At 28.5% G+C, this 22,011-nt stretch overlaps 3 protein-coding genes across 6 annotated transcripts in view; 2 read left to right on the top strand and 1 right to left on the bottom strand.

Moving 5' to 3' along the window:
- The first annotated feature begins 526 nt into the window (after positions 1-526).
- Positions 527-6,551, top strand: LOC100877260 (uncharacterized). The gene is made up of 11 exons (XM_076538007.1): positions 527-1,799; positions 2,059-2,173; positions 2,982-3,085; positions 3,172-3,243; positions 3,915-4,015; positions 4,208-4,311; positions 4,648-4,889; positions 5,007-5,182; positions 5,325-5,469; positions 5,524-5,723; positions 5,851-6,551. The coding sequence occupies exons 1-11, from the start codon at positions 1,782-1,784 to the stop codon at positions 6,074-6,076; spliced, it is 1,503 nt and encodes a 500-aa protein (XP_076394122.1). The 5' UTR covers positions 527-1,781; the 3' UTR covers positions 6,077-6,551.
- On the bottom strand, positions 6,200-7,909 carry RpL18 (ribosomal protein L18). Its single transcript, XM_012295043.2, has 4 exons — positions 7,769-7,909; positions 7,544-7,630; positions 6,755-6,961; positions 6,200-6,604 (listed from the first exon to the last, which is right to left on the bottom strand). Exons 1-4 carry the CDS (start codon positions 7,769-7,771, stop codon positions 6,335-6,337), a joined length of 567 nt encoding a protein of 188 aa, XP_012150433.1. The 5' UTR covers positions 7,772-7,909; the 3' UTR covers positions 6,200-6,334.
- A 1,563-nt stretch (positions 7,910-9,472) lies between these two features.
- Sk2 (Sphingosine kinase 2) overlaps positions 9,473-22,011 on the top strand; it is a 295,374-nt gene continuing 282,835 nt past the window's right edge. For all 4 annotated transcript variants that reach the window (XM_076538006.1, XM_076538003.1, XM_076538001.1 and 1 more), the window contains exon 1: positions 9,473-10,568. In XM_076538006.1, coding sequence (XP_076394121.1) covers positions 10,013-10,568 — 556 coding nt within the window. In that variant the 5' untranslated portion in view covers positions 9,473-10,012. The remainder of the gene's footprint in view (positions 10,569-22,011) is intronic.

Genomic DNA, 22,011 nt, shown 5'->3' with positions numbered 1-22,011 from the left:
TTTAAAATTAATTGAAAGTTAAGTAAAATCTAATTCAAAATTTTAAGACATTAAAATAATAAATAACAATGATTTGTTCAACCACAATCCAAAAATTAATCTAATTGTTTCAACAGTTATAATCAACCAATTTTATTTATTATTATATTGGTAACACTGGATCAGTACAACTTGAGAAGTCATACTATCACACCTTTTCAATGGTATAAAATTTAATATACAGGATACATCTTTAAATTTCCGTTAAACGTCATATTATAGAACTAAACTGAGTGATTTCATAGGTAAAAACACACAACAGAGAAATTATATAAATCCGTTATAACTACATCTACTGCCAATAAAGATTGCAAATATAATTTTATCAATCGATATATTATTTTCTACAGAGATGTGTTCCTTATTATACTGTTAAAGTTCAATGAAGAAAGGTGTATTCGTGAAAAAGACCATTTGATATTAGCGCCATCTGGAAGTACAGTATTTGAATCGAAGCGGTACGTTCAAAAGAACCGCTTTCATTTTAAGAAATTATAACAAACATAAATTTTATCGTTTAAATAAGATTAGATTTATTTATAATCATCTAAAATTTTAATTTTACATTATTATACCTTCGAAAAGCTTATAATTTTTCTATGATAAATTAAATATGATAACGTTTCTATGTGTGATACTTTTGTTATATGTATGAACGTTATTGTGAGCTTAAATTTACATATCTACCAAATCGAAGATGCAGACTAAAATTTGATAAAGTAGTGACGGTTTCAATTGTCAATCATACATTACAAGCTATGAATAAGTAGCATGTTAATATCACAATTATTTATGATAAAAATATTCATTGATTTAAATTTTCATGATGTTTAGCATATGTTACATTTAATTAAAACAAATTTACAGCTTGTTGTTTCAACACTTTGTGAAAGGTGAACATTATATCTCCTAAACCTGTAAATATTGATTAAGCATTTTTATGTTGCATGCTGTTCCGCAATGATATTATTAAGTATCAATCATAAATAAAATTGATGGACACAAACCTCTCAGACGAATATTACAATTGATTGCGAATTAAAACGCCATAAACTAGGTTGCTCTTATATAATCAAATTTCTATATTTTTGCTAAATAAAATAGGAAATTTATTGGAATTAGATAACAATTAAACGTACAGCAATTAAATACATAAGAAATTCAATAAATATTTATATAGCTCTATAAAGAAAGATGATATAAATTGTTAACATAACGATACCGAGGTACAATAATTACATTATACAACTTCTACTGTAAAACCTTTTTTAAAATGAAATTATATTACGTTTGGTTCAGAATAATTAAATTCATGTCTTTTAGAAGAAGTTTCGTATTTTAAGAACAGTATCACGTAGCTATTCAAACAACTCAATAAATCGTTCTAATTTATGAGGCAGAATATCAATACAACACAACTGTAATTACGGAATTCAGTGTAAGATTAATATTTCATGTTGCTAGTAATGGTTAGGAAATTCTTATCGTGGATTCTCTAATGCACTATAATTACGTATGCGTGTATTTGTGGAGCGAAAAGCCAATTTAATCGGTGGAGTTTGCGTGTCCTCCATGTCACCGATGTCCCCGTACAGTCCCCAGCATGGTCCTTCTAAGAAATGTACGACTTCCACAGTTATTCGCCACAACTTGTTCAAGATAGATCTTGGAGGCTATAATTTAAATTCGTTTACATTGGGAAATAAATTAGTTTATTTGAAGATTTTTTAACTTTTCAAGGAATGATGCGTAAAAAGAGGGTACTTTCTAAGTTTCTTCTTGAAATTAAACGATGTGTTTATTTAATTATTTTAATTTAACACTTTGTAAAATATGTTCTGTAGAAAATATATTTTGATATTAAAACTATATAAGAATTTAATTCTTTAAAAATCATTTCGTTTTTAATTTTCTTTGAATTTATTTGATTACTTTATATAAATATGCTTATTAATTATATTAATATACAACAAGATTGAACTGTGCGTTACTAACCGTAAGTACAAAAAATTATTACAGGGTGGTTTAAAATCTTCGCGAAAGATGGCCAAAAAAGCAACGCCGGCATCATTACAAACTGAAATTTCCAATAATGAAGAATGGGAGAAACTTCTGCAACGAGCAGGTTTAATAGGAATGTATAGATCATTACTTTAAATTTTAATTCAAGTACTAGTTTTGGAAAATATACATATTACAAAGGATGGCACAAATAAAGTAGTATAAACTCTTTTCTCAAAAACCGCAATAAATTTCGGTTTCGCTTTTTTCGATTAAATAAAATAAAATTACTGATTATTTAACGAGCTTCAAATTTGTCTTAAACAATTGCCAGAAGGGCAAAAAAAAAAACACCTTTTATTTTCTCAATAGAGAAATACATTTCTTAAAGGAAACTTTGACAAGGCTTAGAACAATGAAAATAAACATATTCTAAATTATTTAAGAAATCTTTTAATCTCTAAGACTTATTTAATTTTACGCGAATTTCATCTCAAATATTTAATAATATCGAAGGAATAATTGATAACGTGATCATAAATCATTTTCCCATTGCAAAAAAGAAAAAAATTATGAAAGCATGATTATTAACAGAATCGAAGTAAGTTAGAAGTATTTTCTCTAAATACACAAGTACTTACAATACAATTTAATTTTTGATCGCCACTTTTCACTATGTAATATGAAAACAATTGGAGTAAATATTAATTAGTTCAATAAGAAAGGATTAAATAATCATTCTAGTAAAAAAAATTAATATAAAGCATTTCTTTATTTCTTCTAGTAGTATTCCCAGAAAAGTTCCCTTTGTGCATATTAATCAATCCTTTGTTCTAATCAATGGAAGGAAGTGATTGTTATCTTTAATTTTAAAAAGAACTTACATACTATAAAACATTTGATTTTGTAATATTTCATATATTGTACTAATATTTGTTTAGTGGTCGATGTATATTCAGAATGGAGCGGGCCATGCACGGGAATGGTAAGCATCTTAAAGAAAGTCAAGATGGAAATTGGAGGTGATGCATTAAGTTATGCTACGGTAATTTTATTTAACATGATAAACATACTTCTAAATTAAATAAATTAATAATTTGTTAATACGATATATATATGATAATAAAATAGGCAAAATGCGATTACATCACGGATTTAGAGCGCTTTCAAGGTAAAAGTGAACCAACATGGATGTTTATACACGTAAGTAAAATATATAAGCGAATTTTAAAAAATTCATATAATAAGAATAATAATAATAATAATGGAAGAATGATCAATAATTGTAAGAGTTATAAAAAAAACTTGTTAAATAAAAGTGACAGGGTAACATAGGAGCTTTTGTATAGTATTAACAATTTTTTTTCCTAAATGATATCGCGTCAAATTTCCTAACTTTTTAATGTTTTTAAATGCAGTCTTTTTTTATGCAAGTCGATTCTTCGAAACAGTTTTAATAAAAAAGTATTACAGTACAGAATTAAAAAATCAATAATTCGTGAAATAGTTTGTCATTTTTTATATATTATATTCTGATACTTTGTTTCGTAAAATGTTTGATGCAATCTATCTATTTAATAAAATAACATATATTGCTACATTTAAAAATGAAGATGACGTTCGTAAGATCAAAATGAAGTTACTATACGAAATTAATGGCACACTATGGACGATCTCTTTTTTGCCATACAACTTTTATTTAACAATTTTTCCTTCGACTCTTACGATTTAGAAAATACTTAAAGTGGCAATTTTTACTTTACTGTGATTTATATGTACACTTATTTACTATTGTGTATTCTTACTTTTTTCAAATTGTTATAATTTCTGTACTTATAATACAGCGCGTGTTAAAATAAGATATTTTTTTGTAGAACGGTCGAATGGTGAATCTTATGTTTGGTGCCCAATGTCCACAGTTATTAAAAATGTTAACGACAGAGTTACAACGAATACAAAATGGCGAAGAGTTTGAGTAAGTAAAATATATGATTTGTTATAAACAGAGAATCAAAAGTTTGACTGATAATAACAATTATTTAAATTATATGAATGCCGCTACTAATTTATCTAAAAAACATAATTATTATCTTTTAAATCAATACTTATAATTTTTTTTTAATATTTTGAAAGACGAAATATTATTATATTTATCATACGCGTGCAGGTTTTCTGTAAGCGTATCAGAAAGAAGCCCCGAAGAAATAAAACGTTTAAAAATTGTTGAAGAAACTAAAATAGCTAAGGAGGCAGAAAAAAGAGCACGAAAAGGTCTCTTTCAGAAAAAAATGATTATATTTTTGCAAATGCAAGTTATTAGAATAATTTTATTTTTCGCAATTATTGTAAATATAGTTAATTATTGCATATTATACTTTTACTCTTGTTATTGTGTAGATCAATATAGATTGAAGGAAAACGTGTTGTATTTTGCAGAATTGCACATTGCTTTACTGCACACATTTAATTAAAGTAAAAATCATCACTATAAAACTATAATTCTCCTATTACATTTTGCATTGAATATAATATTCAGCTTCTTAGTATTACTATTATAATAGTACGAAATACTTATATTTTAATAAATATTAATTATTACTTAAACAGAAGCTGAGGCCAAAGCACGTTATGAAGCTGAAATGTTACATTTAGTTACTACATTGTGCAAAGAAACTTGTCTTCTACTTTATCCGTGGGTGTTTAAAGACGAAGAAGGCCATAAAAGAGATAAGAAGTCGAGTCCGCCATATACTGAATTAATCGAAGAGATATTGCCAGGAAATTATTCTGTTGAACAAGAAATTCGAAAACGATTAACTGAAAATACTCTTAATACTATATTTAATGAAGTAATACATTCAACACAGTATTATTACTGAAATAAATGTCGATGTTTTAAATGCTACTACATAATGACAATATTAACATGTTATATACATTACTTTTACCATCATATGTTTTTACAGTCTGACTACGTATTATCATCAAATGCAAAACATTTGCTTCTAAATGGTAAATGCATGTTTATGCGATTAAAAATAGATGAAACAAAATCAGAAGTTGATGTTCATAAATACTTGTTAAGTCTCTTATTCGGTGTACCAGAATTACCCAACGAGGAAGAAATTCTCGATGCCGAATGGTATGTAATTATTTAATTACGACATTGCACATGAAATATTAATTTCTTTAATTACAAAATCCTTGTTTACCATAAAGTATTTTTTGAATCATGTAATTACTACTGTTTCATATTAATAACTTTTAATAATTCTTTCATTAAGTTATGCTGGACGTCATCGACCTGCCTATGTAACAAGTGAAAATGAAAACCAATCGTTTCCAGTCGTATGGACACCACCAAATTGTAGAAATAAAGCAATTGTTTTTCGCACGATTTTCACCACATATACTAACAAAATGCATCCTGTAAGTATAGTAAATTTATGGGATTAAGCATTTACTATATAAAACATTTCGTAGTACGAAGATAAGACTGCAAAAGTACCTATCGTAGTATTTAAATACGATTACACTCGGAAGAACGAGCTGAAGCTAATTTTGGAAGAATTCGAAGATGAGATAATCCATTTTGGTATTTTTAAATCTGACAAACCACCAGAATCAAAACTTATAGCGACTAATATCCAAGAATTCGAGACAAATATAAAAGAAAGAACAGGGTACCAAAATGCTCTTTTTAATAAACATTGTTTATAGTTTTTATCTTTATACTAAACATATGTAAATTTCAGTAGAATTAATGTGTATGATTTCAAAATGAAATAATATGCATATTAATCTTAATAGGTACGAAACATTTGTATGCGTTGTGAAGAAAGTAGGATGCGAAGCATTTTTAAGGTTTGCCGGTATTGGGCCGTATCATGTAAGCGAAAATCCTGAAAAAGGTATAGAGGAATCAGAATTATATTTTCCGGATATATCTACGTTAGAAGAAACACAATCTGACGATGAAGAAAAACCGGAAGAACTAATCGAAAATCCTGAGGAGAACAAGAGTGTAACAACATAAAATGCAAATTTCATTTTAGTGTAATACGATTATGATCAAAACTTTTAACCTTATGCTTAAATAAAAATATAATAAGGAAGGATTCTATTACCTATAAATGAAGGAATTAATAACGTATAAAGATGTTGTGAAACCAACATTTATTTTCCAGATCACTGTAACTTGCTATATAAAAGAATGTGGAAATAGACAAAATGTCTAAATCATGCAAGTAAATTGATGGGTATGGTACAATAAATGATGGTAAATAAACAAAATTTATTTTTTATATCCACAGCTTCGCCTACGGCCTCTTGCTCTTTCAAACTTTCGACCTTTAGAACGCACTAATGGTTTTGTGTGAGAGTGAGGTACACCAGGTGCTGGTCCGAAGTGTTTCACTGCTTCACGTGCATTTCGGCGTCCTTGCATTAAGACTGTCCGTCTTCCTGTAGGGGCACGTAATGCTAACTGGTCAAAAGTGATTAGCTCACCTCCAGCTTTCAATATACGAGCTCTTGCTTTTTCGGTAATACGTAAGGCACAAACCTATAATATAAAGCAAACCAAATAAATATGTTTTTTGATAAATAAAACTTCCTTCATAAAATCAAATAAATCAATGGAAATGAATAAAAATACGAACTCTATGCTTATCTGATGGAACTAATATATTTTAAATTTGATGACACTACTTACTGTAAGTTTAGGTATTTCAAAAATCCTAGCATCATCTGTTACTGTGCCTACAATTACTGCAATAGCATTTTCTCGTCCAGGTTTCTTCATAAACCTGACAACGCGTGCAAGAGATATTGGTGGACGATGTATTTTACTCATGAAAAGCCTCTTGAGAATAATCTTGTTAAACTTAGCATTTGTACGCCTAGCCAGGAAGCGGTAAAGCTACAACATGAAAAACATATTTATAATGCTGTGCAATCAAAAAACGGTTTAAAGATGGTTTGGAGTAATGAAAATCTAATTAAAAACCATATGGTATGATAAAATTCTAATAACCTACAAATTATAAAAGTATCATTCTAAAACTAATTTTAAAAATTATAATTATGAAATACAACCACATATAATATTATATGTCCATAATATTTTATTACAAACAATTTTAAATAAAGAATTAATATTCTTTTTTCATATAACAATGTGTCAACTAGTATAATCATCTTTTGTATGATACATAAAGACGGAATAGGTAAGTTGACTAAATTTTTTTTAGCGAACGTTCAAATTGGATCAGTTTATATAAAAACTGACACAGAGTGCGGTTCGCAAAAATAAATTTGTTTATTATCAACCTCATGTGTTTATAAAAGCAATACAGCAATGTGTTTTGGTTAAGATATACTACTTAAATATATCACGTAATTTAATACAAGGAGTTATTCTTTATGTAAAATGTATAATTAGTATCGCCTTAAACATGTGATACACAACATAAAATCTAAATGTGCACGTGTAAATACTTACTTTGACGAGAAGTCGTAAGTAGACATCTTGTGATTTAGGTTCGGTACGCCGAACCTTCCGATCATGTTTGTGGTTAATGTCGATACCCTATAACAAAATAATTCTTCATTAACACTTGTTAACGTTCTTGAAAACTAATTAAAAATTTTACTCATTATGATTGAAACAGATGAGTTCAATGACTATTGATTTTATAAATCAAGCGAATCCGACACTCCGCCTTACCATTTTGACAAACCGGAAAAGAAGCGGACGAGCTGGTATACGAAGTGAATAGATATCCGAATGAACGGATATCCAAGAGGGCGCTGCTTAAGGTATACTTCGTTCCGCATAAGATCATCTTTATTTTGCGCAGCTCCAGGAACATCTCACCATGAAGTGATACCCTCTCTATTATAAACTTCTCATTCTGTGGTCATATACACGGTGGACAAAAAAGTACAAATAACATGAAAAATGAATAATAACTGATGTACAGCGAGCATGATCATATAGGTAAAATCTAAGTACTTTAAAGATTTATAAAGAACAAAAGTTGATGATATAAATTTGTAACTATTTCGGAATTTGAAAACTGGAAATTTAGAAATTAAAAAATTCAGAAACTCACAAATTTGGAAATTAGAAAGTTTAAAATGTTAAAAGCTTAAAAATTAAAAAATTAAAAAATTAAAAACTTAAAGACTTATTAAATAATTTAAAGATCAAAAAATTTTTAAATACGAAAGCTTGGCAATTTAGAAAATCAGAAGCACAGAAATTTAAATATTAAAATATTTAGGAATTTTGAGATCAAGAAATTTGGAAATTTAGGAAGTTAGAAACTTGTGAATCGAACAATTAAGAAATTTGAAAATATAGTATTGTAGAAGTTGAACATCTCAAAAATCTAAATTTTGAATATAAAGTATATTAGAACGATACAGCAAACAGCGATCGATCGGTATGGTTGGAAATATTTTTGCTTGGTGTGATGTGTTCGTCATCAGGAAAAAATTGGCAGAAATAAAATATAAGTAGGTATTATAGAAATTGTTTCTTTGCAATTTAGTAGAATGAAGAAAGTACAGACAATAAAAAAATATAAACCAAATGTGGTTTATTACTTATTACTTGATCGTACCTAGGAAAGTATGTGTACTAAATAAAAGATCACTGGATATGCACGGTCGAAGTCACAAACGTCATAAGAGCGTTTGCGCATTATCCTTGATTATAGAATGTATAGAGTTAACATGCGCAGAATGAGCAAAAACTCGACGATCAGGAAATATGTTCTTTGCATACAGTATGTTTAAAAAAATACTACATTTTAATATATAAATTGTTTTGTATAACTTATTTTTAATTGCAAATGCTTTAGACTGGTATATAAATACTGAATATTGAATATATAAAATTTCTGTTGGAAACTTATTTTAGCATTTTTGTTACATTAAATAAAGTATTTGTTAATCATTTTTAAGTCAATTTTTCATTATTAATCCAATGAAGTGTAGTTATTAAAATATTATTTTACATGGAGAAAGATCAATTTAATATGTGATTTTATCTAAGAAAAATGCCTATAAATTTGTATTCTTTTCATTTATATTTGCAGTCTATATATTACAATTTTATTACACATAATATTAGAACAATTTATTAAATATCCAGTTATTGTTAAAATAAGAATAAACATGTCATAAGAAAGGTGAATACGACATAATAAAAATAAATTTAATTGAATTCCGTAGAATGTATTAATATGTACTTTTAATTCCTTATTAACTTCCAACTTTTATTAAAGTAAGGAAATTAATTAATTTACTATTTGAAATGTTCCATGGCATTCGTTCAATGTTTATTTAGAGTGTAGTACACCTTTTGAGTACAAGATAGCGCTGTTGGTGTTCCAGCAATTCGTCCATCAGACTTCAAGTTTCTGATAAACAGTATATACCGTGACTTCGGTGTGTTCGAAACAGTTTGATGCTCGATTTCGCGCAGGTATCGAAGTAACCAAGATAATGGTACAGTTCATTTATTCATAATTTAGAATTATATAGCTTTTTAATCACGCTTATACGATTTAAAAGGAATATCAACGGTGTTATACGAGTGCAATTTAAAGATCGACTTTCCGTGAAACGTATCCTTTAATAACATATAATGTTACAAGTACGTTACTCAAGAAATACACGTGCTTTGATAAATTAGTATGCAATATATGAGACAATTAAATAAAAGAAGATTTGTCGAGGAAATAAAATAAACCAGAAGCGAAGATTGAGCTTTTAAGTGATCACGACCCGGTTGTCTTTTGTAAATGGAATCTTTCACAGTAATAACTACCTGCATAAGTGACAAGACAAGAAAATTTACATATAAGGCAAGATAGAGATGTTTGTATACTCAGTGCCTTTAATGCTATGATAATGATCTGTCTATGCGACCAATGTCAATGTAACTCGTGTTTCTTATCGAATGAAAAGCAATCATCAGCGTGTCATGGAGGACGGTGGTCAAGTGCATTCTATTACACTCCTCGAAGAAACCTTTTACGTTACATCCAAGAAAAACACTTATTACAAGGTGAGATTGACGGAAAAGGGTCTCAGCTTAGAAAAAGACAATAATGGTGCAACTAAGGTTGAAACGATCATTTTGAACGACATAATAGGATGTAGATGTATGCGTTCGAAACGTAAAAGCGCGGGAAGCTGTGTTTGTGGTCCAGGTACTTCGAGGTCGCAATTCAAGCTGGTTGAGTCCGTAGAAGCTTTTCAGTGTTACGATGAGTTCGACACCTCAGCCTATTTGTATATTTATGCGTATACGTTGAAGAAAGCACGCATGAAAGGCATTAAGAGACGCGAAAGGACGACAATCACTCTACGGTTTCGCAGCTTTGACAAGTATGAGGATAATCTGCGGGAGGCTAGCAGGTGGCGATTAGCTATCAAATGTTTGATTGCTGGCGTGCCTGTGCCGAAAAGTTTCATGAGTCCTAGTCACGAGAACCTTGAGTCGTTGATTAATGGTAAGTTCAAGATTTTTTTATTGTTAATAGAGTTACACGGCAGTTTTGGGAAGTTGCATTATCGATCGTTTTTTATTCTATTATAATAAGATGAATTACGTAGATGTAGACATTGACGTTCAATAATTGATGCCGGATGTTACAAAGTAAAGCGAGGAAGAAGTTATTTGCAATACTTCTTTGTTAACGCAATTACATGTTAATGAATGCTCAAGTTCAATAGTACAGTCGATGCTATATTAACCGACATATTTTGATTATTTAAACGCAGTCGAAAACTTTGGAATGAGATATCTCACGTTATTCGCTATTCCTATAGAACGTATCGTTTTCTAGTGGCATTTCAGTCTCAAGTATATTATTTGATTAAATATTTATTGTGATTATATTTAAGGTTATATCAAATTTATGCTTATAAATCTCAGTTAAAATCGTGTTACAAATCACATACATGTATGTTTCTTTCAAAATATAACTGCATCAGATAAGTACACATTAGAATTTTAAACACTTTCTATTGCATACCTTGCATATGCAGGCCAGGTGCCAACATATTCTCTCTAGAGTACATTAAAGTAAGCATGTATAATGTATGTCTTAATATAAAATTTTGTGTGTACACCGTTATTTTCTTTACTTACATAAATATAATGAAATTATACATGTTTCTTTCATCTTTAATTTTAATGTTACAAAATTTTTCTCTTATTTAATTTTATTTATAAAATTTTATTTCATAGAGAAACAAATTAAACATTAAGTACTTGATACAGTTGATAACATATTGTCAAGATTTTTAATTTATATTAAAGAATTATTACTATTATTATTATTGTATAGTTTTTGTTTGAAAAATTTAATCCCATTTTTATGTATATTTTTCATGTTCAGATTCGTCATAACTTTGATAAAAAGCTTAACGTTATCATTTATCTGACGAACTTTAAATTTAATTGCAAAACAGCATTATAAAATGTTATCATATCTTTGTCTATTATTCTCGAAACATCATTAAACACTTGGAAACAAAAGTTCTAAAAATACAAATTTTCGTTATAATTTTTAATTTAATATTAACAAATTTTCAAGTTATCTTGTTTTTGTTTTTGTAATTATGTGAGAAATAGTACTTACACAGTGTTTTATCTTATCGTACTTCCAATTGAAATAGATATCAATAACAATACTTATAGATTAAAATTCTATGTAACTATGAAAACATTTATTTATTAAATATACATTTCTTCAATATGATATATATTAAATTGTGATTCATTCTAAAAATTGAATTTATTTATAATAGTACATAAAAATAGTTTTTTTACTTAGAATTGAATTAGTTAGAACAATTATTTAAATGTAACATTTAGATAACTGTAATATTTTGCTCCGAAATTCAAATATTGAACGAAACGGGAGCTTAGATTCGTCCACTGCTCTTTCTCGCTCGCGAGTTTTCTGCAGTACAACGTCCGCGTTTAAGGGTGGAAAAATCATTATTCTTCAGCAGCACAATTTTTGTGAAAGTTACAAACGTTTCAGTTACGAGTATATTCAAAAGTTCTTACGTCTGATAACATGAATTGCAAGAATTTTAAAGTCGACGTCCATTTATTTTCTAATCAGACTCTTTCATCTTATCCTCTAATTAAAACTTAAAAAGATACAGTTTAAATGTATCCTTGAAGTTACACGAATCTATAGTGATTTTGTATCAGAAAGCAAGAATATAAATAAAGAAAAATAGACTGAATATGTAGAGCAAATTAAAAAGAATAATTAATACTGTATTTATCGATAAATACAGTTCACAACGATGAATCATTTGAAATTTTAATTCAGATCAATTTTTTTCGTGGTACATATTTCTCATGCAATTCTCTAAGAAAAAAAATTTCTATATATATCAGTTTTATACAATATCGTTTTCTTGTTCCGATGAAAGATTGTTTACAATAAAATTGTTTTGTGCATAAATATTGTATAACTACGTTAGTGTATTTGTAAGAAACGCGTTTAAAGACTCATCGATATTTTATATTGTATATTAAATAAATACCTGTTGCATCGTATTTATTATCTTATATATAACACGACTCGCTATTCTTCTACCATTTTGTGGCATCATAACAGCAAAAAAGTTATTGGCTATTTATTGAAACTACATGTATATGATAATAACAATTTCTTGTTAAAGTATGTTTTACTCATTGTGAAACCAAAATCTCTTCGGCATTTTTTATAGAACCTTACAGTTTCCTTCACAGTACAATGGCACAATGTTAACAAGTTTCGCGTCCAATTCTAAAACGTTTAACGATTCATGGAATACTTTCAACTCAAAGATAAAATATTTTATATAAAAATTTGAGAAAGCTCATACATTATTTATTTTTTTAACATTGCATTTTAATACCCCTTCCATGAAACATATTATAAAGTATATTACAAATTCATTATTTTTTTTGTAACATAGGTATTTCATTTTTTACCTGGATCGTGTACAATATTTTACATAACAAAGTGTTTAAAAGTGCAATAAGAATCAGCAATTTACGAGATTTATCGAATTTTTGTATACGATATTTCATTTTTAAATTTAAATATTTGAATTGTTACTTTCTTTCACATTATACTGTAATACTTTTTCATGTAGGATGTTTACGAGGATAGGCTTACGTAAAATCATAATTCTATTTATAAAGTCCAAAATGGCCTTGGTTTTGTTATGAAAATAATCCACTGTAAAATTGATTATTATCGCTATTATTGAATACATGATACTAATGAATTTTTGTTAATAATTTTGTTGCATAGTTGTAAATGCTAGAAAAATTCCAAACTGTGTTAGGCATAACATCTTGTATATGTAATATGTACATAACGGGAAAAATTTGTTTACTTCCAAGAGTAAAGTGCCCTTAAAAAATTTGTTCTAGCAAAAATTGTTCCAGGTTGTTACGTTAATTATTAGATCAAATATGCAATTTGGTGTTTAGAAAATGGCAATAATACCCGAATATATAAGAATACTCTTTGCGCGCTCGACATCGTTTTTTTATTATATCTTTGTAAATACTTTGTTTGGGAAATTATTACTTTGGAACAATATTTGGAACAAGTAGAACAATCTGGAACAACCATAAAAAATTTGATTTTCGAAAAATGGGGTGCCAGACCAAAAAACTGTTTTTTTTTTCATTTTTTATCAAAATAATTAGTATAAAACTTTTATCTTCTGGAACAATTTAGAACAAGTCTAGAACAACCTGGAACAACTTTTAGAATTTAAAAATTTTCGAAATGGGGTGCTAACTTCATACAGGTTGACCTGTAATGAAAATTATAAATATTCAGCAAGTGTCAAGGACAGCGCTATAAAAGTACCGTGACACGAAAATAAGAATTATATAATTTTTTTAATTCATCATCACAGTCTGGAAGTTTGAAAACAACTCCTTTTGCAAAAAATTTGTGGATAAAATCCTGAACTTGAAATATTTTGTTCCGTCTTCTAGTTACGTCTAATCTGCGATTGTATATTTGTACATAAATATTCATTAAAGATTTATTGGTAATACTACAGTTTTAGGAATATACATTTTTAATCGTTTTAACGATACATGTTATAGAAATTAAATTTAAAATTGTGAAATATAGTAATCATGTTCTTCTATTTATCTATGTTAAAAATAAATGAGCATTTTTGTAAATTATTAATTTTACAGCGGCTTTTTGAATATTATCGACGCATGTACATTTTTTGCATGTAAACAATACCTACGTGAACGAACGAGAGATAGTCTGATGGAATAACATCTCATCTTAAGTGCTTATTTTAATGTGAATTACAGTTATCTGTATGCAGTTGTACGTTGTCGTGCAGTGTGCGATAGAACTATGACATGCAATAATATAATAACAAGTTGTACTCAATTAAATACTTTTCTTCTTTTTTTACTTCTGATATAAATCAGTACTACCTCGAATGGTAGTATTGTTATAGTTCCATGCATTATCTAAAGTTATAGTTCAACAGATACAAGTAAGAAATGGATCAAGCTCTTGTAACTATAAAACTATTTACTTGAAGCAGTCAGTGTTCAGTGCGAGAAAAGCTGTCTGTTTAGAAATTTGAATATTAATTGTGTCAAAGTAATTATTTGTTTTGTTGTGTGAAATGCCTCGAGGCAAAATGGTAAATGTAATAGTGATTCATGTATTTAATAATTGAAAATAGAAAACCATTCTGTAAAAAAGATTTCGGAAATATTAAAAAGAATCCGATGTATAGGTATAATTATTTGAGAAACTGAAAATTACGTGAAAAAACATTCTGGCTGTTGTTTAACGGTGACATCTCTACAAGGTAGACGTGCCATTTTAAAGCCTGCATCCAATTATATGTTAATTGCGAGACAAAGTAGCACCAGAAGCTGGTATAGCAGTCAGTATTGCAGAGTACAAAAGAATTATGAATATTTAAAAATAAACATCAAAGTAGAGAATGTTAAAATAGTTCCCTACGTTAATACACCATCACAAAAAAGTACGATCGGAATTTGCAAAAGAACAAGCATATTGACGAATAAAATAGGTATAAAATAGGCCATCTTTTTTATGAAAGAAAAAAAAGATTCAGTTTAAATTGATTCAGAACGTTTAAATTATTTTTGAGGGAAAGAAAAAATCAGTTTACAAAAAGGTGATGACAATATATATGCGTCCTTCAATTTACGCAAAGTATTCCATACTCTGTTTTTCGTTCCACGAGAATTCTAAATAATATTTGAAAATAATATTTAAAAATAATATTTGAACCGTTTATTTTAAACGTGGTCTAACAATAAGTCCATTTATGTTTAAATTTAGACATTTAAGAGTTTGCGTTTCAATGAAATTAGAAATATTACTTGTACATATAGGATACCAATATATCACACTTTTGCAATGTAACTAAAGGAGTTAAATTTACAATTCCTATTAAAACAGTAATAATTATTAAGTGTATAATATGTCTTCTTGCCATGAATCGACTTGAGCCACTTTCAAAATTAATTACTACATTTATCATGAAATTTGAAATGGCGTAAGTTCATTCGATATAATTCAAAATTTTTTAAATTGAAAAAACAATATGTAATGTATTTTATATTTCATCAAATGAAGAAAAATAAAAATAAACCATAACAAGTACTCAAACGAGTGAAGATACGTGATAAAGAATAGTGAACGAAGCACTAAACAGCCATTTATTTTAGCTGTTATTTTTTAAAGTGATATAAGTCCATTTTTTCATGTATGTATCGAGATATTAGAGGGTTTGCGTTTAAATCAATTTCAAAATATTGGCAATAGTCAATCAATTCAGGTGATGCTTCTAGCACTATAAACCTTTTAAATTTTATTGTACAGTGACATTTACTATACAATAACAATTATTAATGTTGGTAAAGAAAATAAACGATTTTTTAGCTACAAATGGACTTATACTACTTTCAATGACAATATATTGTCATTATAAGAATAAAAACAAGAAATTTAAGTCCATATTTTATAAACATTGACCTCATTTTTAAAAAATAAAAATAAAATAAAAACATGTACACGAATAATCAAGTTTAATAAGAATTAATTTCACTTATATTAAAAAAAATAATAAAAATAAGCATAAGAACTAAATTACTTGGTTAAATAAGAATTAAAAAAACCTTTTTATAATGTAAATTAATTTCTTCTTTATACTTAGGATAGTGAAGTTTTCATGATAAATAGGTGCTATCTAAGGCAGTAAACTCATCATATCGCTATATTTTTCATTCGTTATAGGTTTTGGAGTTTTATACAAATAAAACTTAGAGTTTTATAAAAAACATAGGTTTTGGAGTTTTCCAAATAAGAAAATAACTTTAAATGGAGCATTTTGTGCGTTTTGTCTCTTTTAAACCTCACCGAGCATCTCTTCAGCCAGTTTTTAATTTTTTTGTCTATAATTTCTTTTCTTTGAATTGTCTCTTCTAGAGGTCTGACTGAGACATCTCCCCGTTTCATTTCATACAAAATGTAGCTATTTTTTTCACATTTGTTTTAATTATCGTTATTACATGTGGACTTATTCCACCCTCAAAGAAAAAATTTTTGCAATAACATTTTGTACCTAAAATTCTTTTAATTACTTTATCGAGAAAACATACTCCGATGGATATATGATTATAAATATAAAAAATGTTATCTATAGTTCACTAAAATTACCATTAAATCATTTTCCCAAATGTGGAATTGTACCATTTTAAAAAAAAAAGTCTCACTTATTGTGTATACAAATGTATTGTAGCTGATGTGTTAGTAGAAACAACACGTTGCTTATATTTTTAATAATATGTATTACAAAAAGATTAAAGAATTATTAAACAGTAAAAATGTTCTAGGTTTGTATGTCACGCTTGTTCCGAAAGAATTTATTTCTTTTGTCTTCGTTTCTTCTTGACGACACGCGATGTCGCTCCTTTGGACCCCGTTCGATAAATCGATTGTGACTTACTAACTAGTGGATCCTTCATGATAGAATCTATTTTAAACATTAGAGCTTTACTGTAAGAAACTTTTCTTGATGTAAGCGAATCTCCCGAGTCGCTTTAATAACATTATAACTTTCACTTATATCGGTGTAGCTTCTTCATTGTTTGACATTTTATCGAATGTAGAGAAGAAGAAAGAGCAAAGGAAAATTCGAATGACCGAATGTAAAGAAACAATAGCATGTTGGTGGGACAATTCTAATGCCAGAATAAAACTTTCTTATTTTTTATTTTTTTCTTACTAAACGTGTAGCAACATATTTGTGCTATTTTCCTGATTATTATATAATTCGAAACATATTTTTTTGGAATTTGAAATTTATATGTAAATATGTCTCGAACAGCATCGTGTTTTACCACATTTTAATCAAGAAAATGTTACAAATATAACGAAGAACGTTGTACAAAAACAGGACAAAATAAGAAATGTTACCAATGCATTCTTATTGTAAATAATACAACAGACTTTTGATTTTTGCCAACTGATACAATCGCATCTGTTTCTTTTTCATTCGTTATCCTTTTCGGAGTTCGAAACTATAAGTTTAAAAAATTAAAAAATTATAAAATCGTCAATTATACTAGTATATATAGCCCAAAGAATATATATCGTGTTTGGTTTCACTTTCATAAGGAAAATGTCAAAAAACTATTAGTAAAAGTTCGATAACAATAGAGTCAAAAATAAAAAAGTTGTATATTTGTATTGATTTTGTCTATTTTTTCGCTTATATCGTGTAGATAATTTTCGGTTACATGGAGACTTTACACTATTTAGATTAAGGTAAAAGTTATATTTTTATGTTTTTTCAGTTTACATGAAAACAAGTATTTGTTATGGTACTTACCGAATTCGTCTTAAGAACAGCTTGAAGATATGCGAAAGAAATTACAGGTTTATTATTAAAGAATTCAAGGTGATCTCGAAAATGTTTGAAAAAAAAAAGAGTTAACAAAAGGTTTACTATAATCATCTGAAAGCTTTCTTTGAACTGTACTACACATACTAAATTTTCGATGGAGTTCCTATTAATAGTTCTTAATCATTATAATATAATTTGTATTTTTATAACATCCTATTCACACGAGCAATTATTTTCTGTGTGATCACTCTGGGATTATTGTTTTTAATTGAGGAAACAAATTTTCGCAGTGAAATCACACGAAAAATGTCGTTCGTACACGCCGGATCTAAATGCTGAAATAACAAAAAATGTTCTCTTCCTGGAAGAACATTTCTTTATAGCAATGTAAGACTATTAGGAATATTTCAGTAAAATGTGGGATTGACCTAATAAAACTTGTGGGCGCGTTTGAAAAATATTTAGAGGTTTTGTATCCTTTCTCGTCAAAAGGCAATACAAGAAGGTCTTCGAAGACACAATCTCGTCCTGAGGTCACCCCCGTTAGCATGGTTATTATTTAGGGCACTTGGTCCCGGAGAAACTTCCCTTAAGAAGGGGAAGTGCGCTAACGAAAGGCACATGGCCTGCTTCAACTGTTCGTCGATTTCTATTTTCTAACAATAAAATCAACCCTTTATATGAAAAATGGAAAAATTATACCACGTAATGTAGGTTTATATGCGTTTATTCCGTGCCTTATAGTTTTGTCATGAAGTATAGAATTATTGCTTTTTAATGAAAATGTCAGCGGTTTTTTAGCACGTTCCACTCAATATCAGCGAAGGAGTGCTTACGTCACGACTTTTATGTGTCCGTCAGATTTATGTGGAGTATGTCCGCTTTATTTAATATTATCAAGGATACCTCCCTACGTAATATTATGGTAGTTTTAATGACAGTTTAAATTAGTTAAGGTCACAATGATGAGTTAGGATCGTTAGATTAATTATTTTTTAAAGCTATCACACCTTAGGTAACATCATGAAACTTGAATCAATGGTTAGTGTAAGGTTACAATTAGATTAGGGTCAGGATAAGGCTAGTTTGGAGTTAAAATATGTCTTGGTTTGGTTCCAGTTGAGGACTGGGAATAAGTAATGGTTAAGTTAGCTGAAGCTATGTTACGTTAAAGTTGGATTAAAGCTAAATGACGATTGAATCAAGCATGTACTATGCTACTTTATAGTTAGATTAGACTAAGTTAGTTTAGGTTTAGCTTTGGCTTAGCGTAGATTATGGTTTTAGTATTATTAACGTCAGTATCTTGGGTAATGTAAAAATTGCAATGAGATATTAAATTTGTTAGGTATTTTAAATGTAGTAAGTTGTGAGACAAATTCTTCTAGTATTGATTATAATAAGAAGAGATCCGAAATAAAAATTTTTATGACACTATTCCATACTATGCCCTTAATTCGAAGTTGATTATGGTTATTAAAAGTGGTTATTAAAGTTAAACGTGTCTCTTACGTTACGAAAATTTTTTCGGCAAAAGGTTTTGATTTTAATTCTGCACGCTTCATTTGATCGTAATTTGAATACGGTTTGATCACTCTGGTTTTTTAATGCAATCTTCCGAATTGGTTAACGATTAGTTCCATTGTTATTCCGTTGGATTGTATTAGTCAGAATGTGTCACACTTTTCATAATCTTCTAGACTCAAAGTATTTTGATACTTCTATTCTAATACCATGTATATAAAAATATGAATTTTCTGAAAGATCACAAAGATCCATCTATTTCAATGTAGTTATGCGTTTTAAAGAATTATATTATTTATTATATAACACATTACTCATAATATGCTGTAATAATTTAGTAATAAAAATGATTTAAAGAGCACTTTACCAGAATATTGTAATATTATTCGCAACTCGCTTGTCTTTTTAACCGACTTCGAAAAAGGAGGAGGTTACTCAATTCCATCAGTCCCCCCCCCCCCCCCCTATGTGTGCCCGCCGATTACGCCTAGCTGGATGCACCGATCGGAACGATACTTTTTGCATCTAGTAGGTTCTGATTCCCCATTGGTACCATTATCAAAAAAATTTTCATTTTTCAATTGCAAAGTATTGTTATTGCAAAAAAACCGGTAACTTTTGAAATAAACTTTTCTCGATTTTAGTGCGCTTTTAATATCTTATCACGGGCATGATTCTGAACAATTTTGTTCATATACAAATTTCGCGGAAAGGTTTAGTTTTCGAGATATTAGCGAAAAATTGTTGAAAAGTTTTGAAATCAACTTTGGACGATTTTCATGTCCTTTTAATATGTTATCAGGGACACGATTCTGAACAACTTTTTCCTTATCCACAATTAAGGGGAAGCTTTAGTTTTCGAGTTATTAGCGAAAAACTATTGTTACTAATATATTGAATTCTACGTGTGCCTCCGTGTCTCTGGTGGTGTATAAGTCAACATGCAGTCGCCGATTTTCTACTGTTTCTACAAACACGTCTTGCCGGCCGATAAAAAGTGTGAAATAAAATAATTTTTAGAAAAAAAATACGCCGACTTCGAAATGCACTAAAAAGTATAAAATAATTTCTATTTCATTCAATCATACAATTACGTAACAGATATGAATGAAACCTATTTACTCGTTAGGTATTATATTAAATACATTTCAACCTTTTCGGAGGCGGCGCAAAATTAAATAACATATTCAAAATAATCTTTTAATTTTGCGCCGCCTCCGAAAAGGTTGAAATGTATTTAATATAATACCTAACGAGTAAATAGGTTTCATTCATATCTGTTACGTAATTGTATGATTGAATGAAATAGAAATTACTTCATTAGGAAATAGAAATTATTTTATACTTTTTAGTGCATTTCGAAGTCGGCGTATGTTTTTTCTAAAAATTATTTTATTTCACGCTTTTTCTTCGAATAAGATTTATTGCATATTTGCTTCTGTCGATGTATCTCGTGTTAATTACTACTTCCTCTTTTACACTTCAAATCATACTACAATACTATTCTAAAACCTCACTTGCAATTAAAAACGTCTATTACGTAATGTAAAATATGAATCAGTAAAAAGTTATCAATTTTACTTTAGTCTATAAAATTTTATTTTTTTAAATACGTGACATTCGAACAAAGGTATGTGTTCTTTTTAAGTTCACTCAGAACTACCGTGACATTGAAATGTTGTTATGTGGTATGTAGTCGATCGAACAAATAGTGATGATATAAAAGATTCAATTAGAAAAAGACTTATACAATACGCTTACGTAAACACACATGTATGTGTACATTAAAAGTATTTTTTTAACCCGGCGATTAGATGAAATTTTGTACCCGAATGGGGGGTAACGCGTTTAAAATGAGTATCAAGTTTTTTAGTATAGTATTGTTTTTTCAAGAATTATACTATAAGAGTGCTGTGTACTAATTTAATACCGCATTTGATGTATGCATATTATTTTGTACTGTCTTTTATTAGGTATAAAAACCGATTAAAAAATACATTAAAAAGCAATTAATACATTTATTTGTTTATGGTTATTGTTAATGGTTATTGGTCTCTTTAAAAATCAAGCTAAATAATTATTATACTGCTAATTATTGTGAAAATAGAAATTAATTTGCAATGTAGCTAAATGTTTAAACACAATTTACAACGTTGATCGTTTTTTTTAACTGTAAATGTCGAATACTATAAGCATTAGAGTTTATTGGTTAAATAAAATATTTATTATATCAAAATTGTTCAAAGAATTTTTATCCTCCACCAAGTTATAGTAAATCCTCCCACAGTGCAACACTTGTTTCCTTCCCACAGTGCAAAATGTCTCTTCCTGTACCTATGCGTGCGTCGTATCTGCGCCTATGTTACCCTCGCTCGAGTCAGTCCAAGTACATATATCACGAAACTCACCGCGGTTCTTTTGATACGAGCTAACAGATTTTTAGCTCTTAATACAACAGTATACTTTTTTAATTTTTAC

The sequence above is a fragment of the Megachile rotundata genome, chromosome 12 (assembly GCF_050947335.1).
Source record: "Megachile rotundata isolate GNS110a chromosome 12, iyMegRotu1, whole genome shotgun sequence".
Lineage (NCBI taxonomy): Eukaryota > Metazoa > Arthropoda > Insecta > Hymenoptera > Megachilidae > Megachile > Megachile rotundata.
This window is presented reverse-complemented; position numbering and strand designations above follow the sequence as displayed.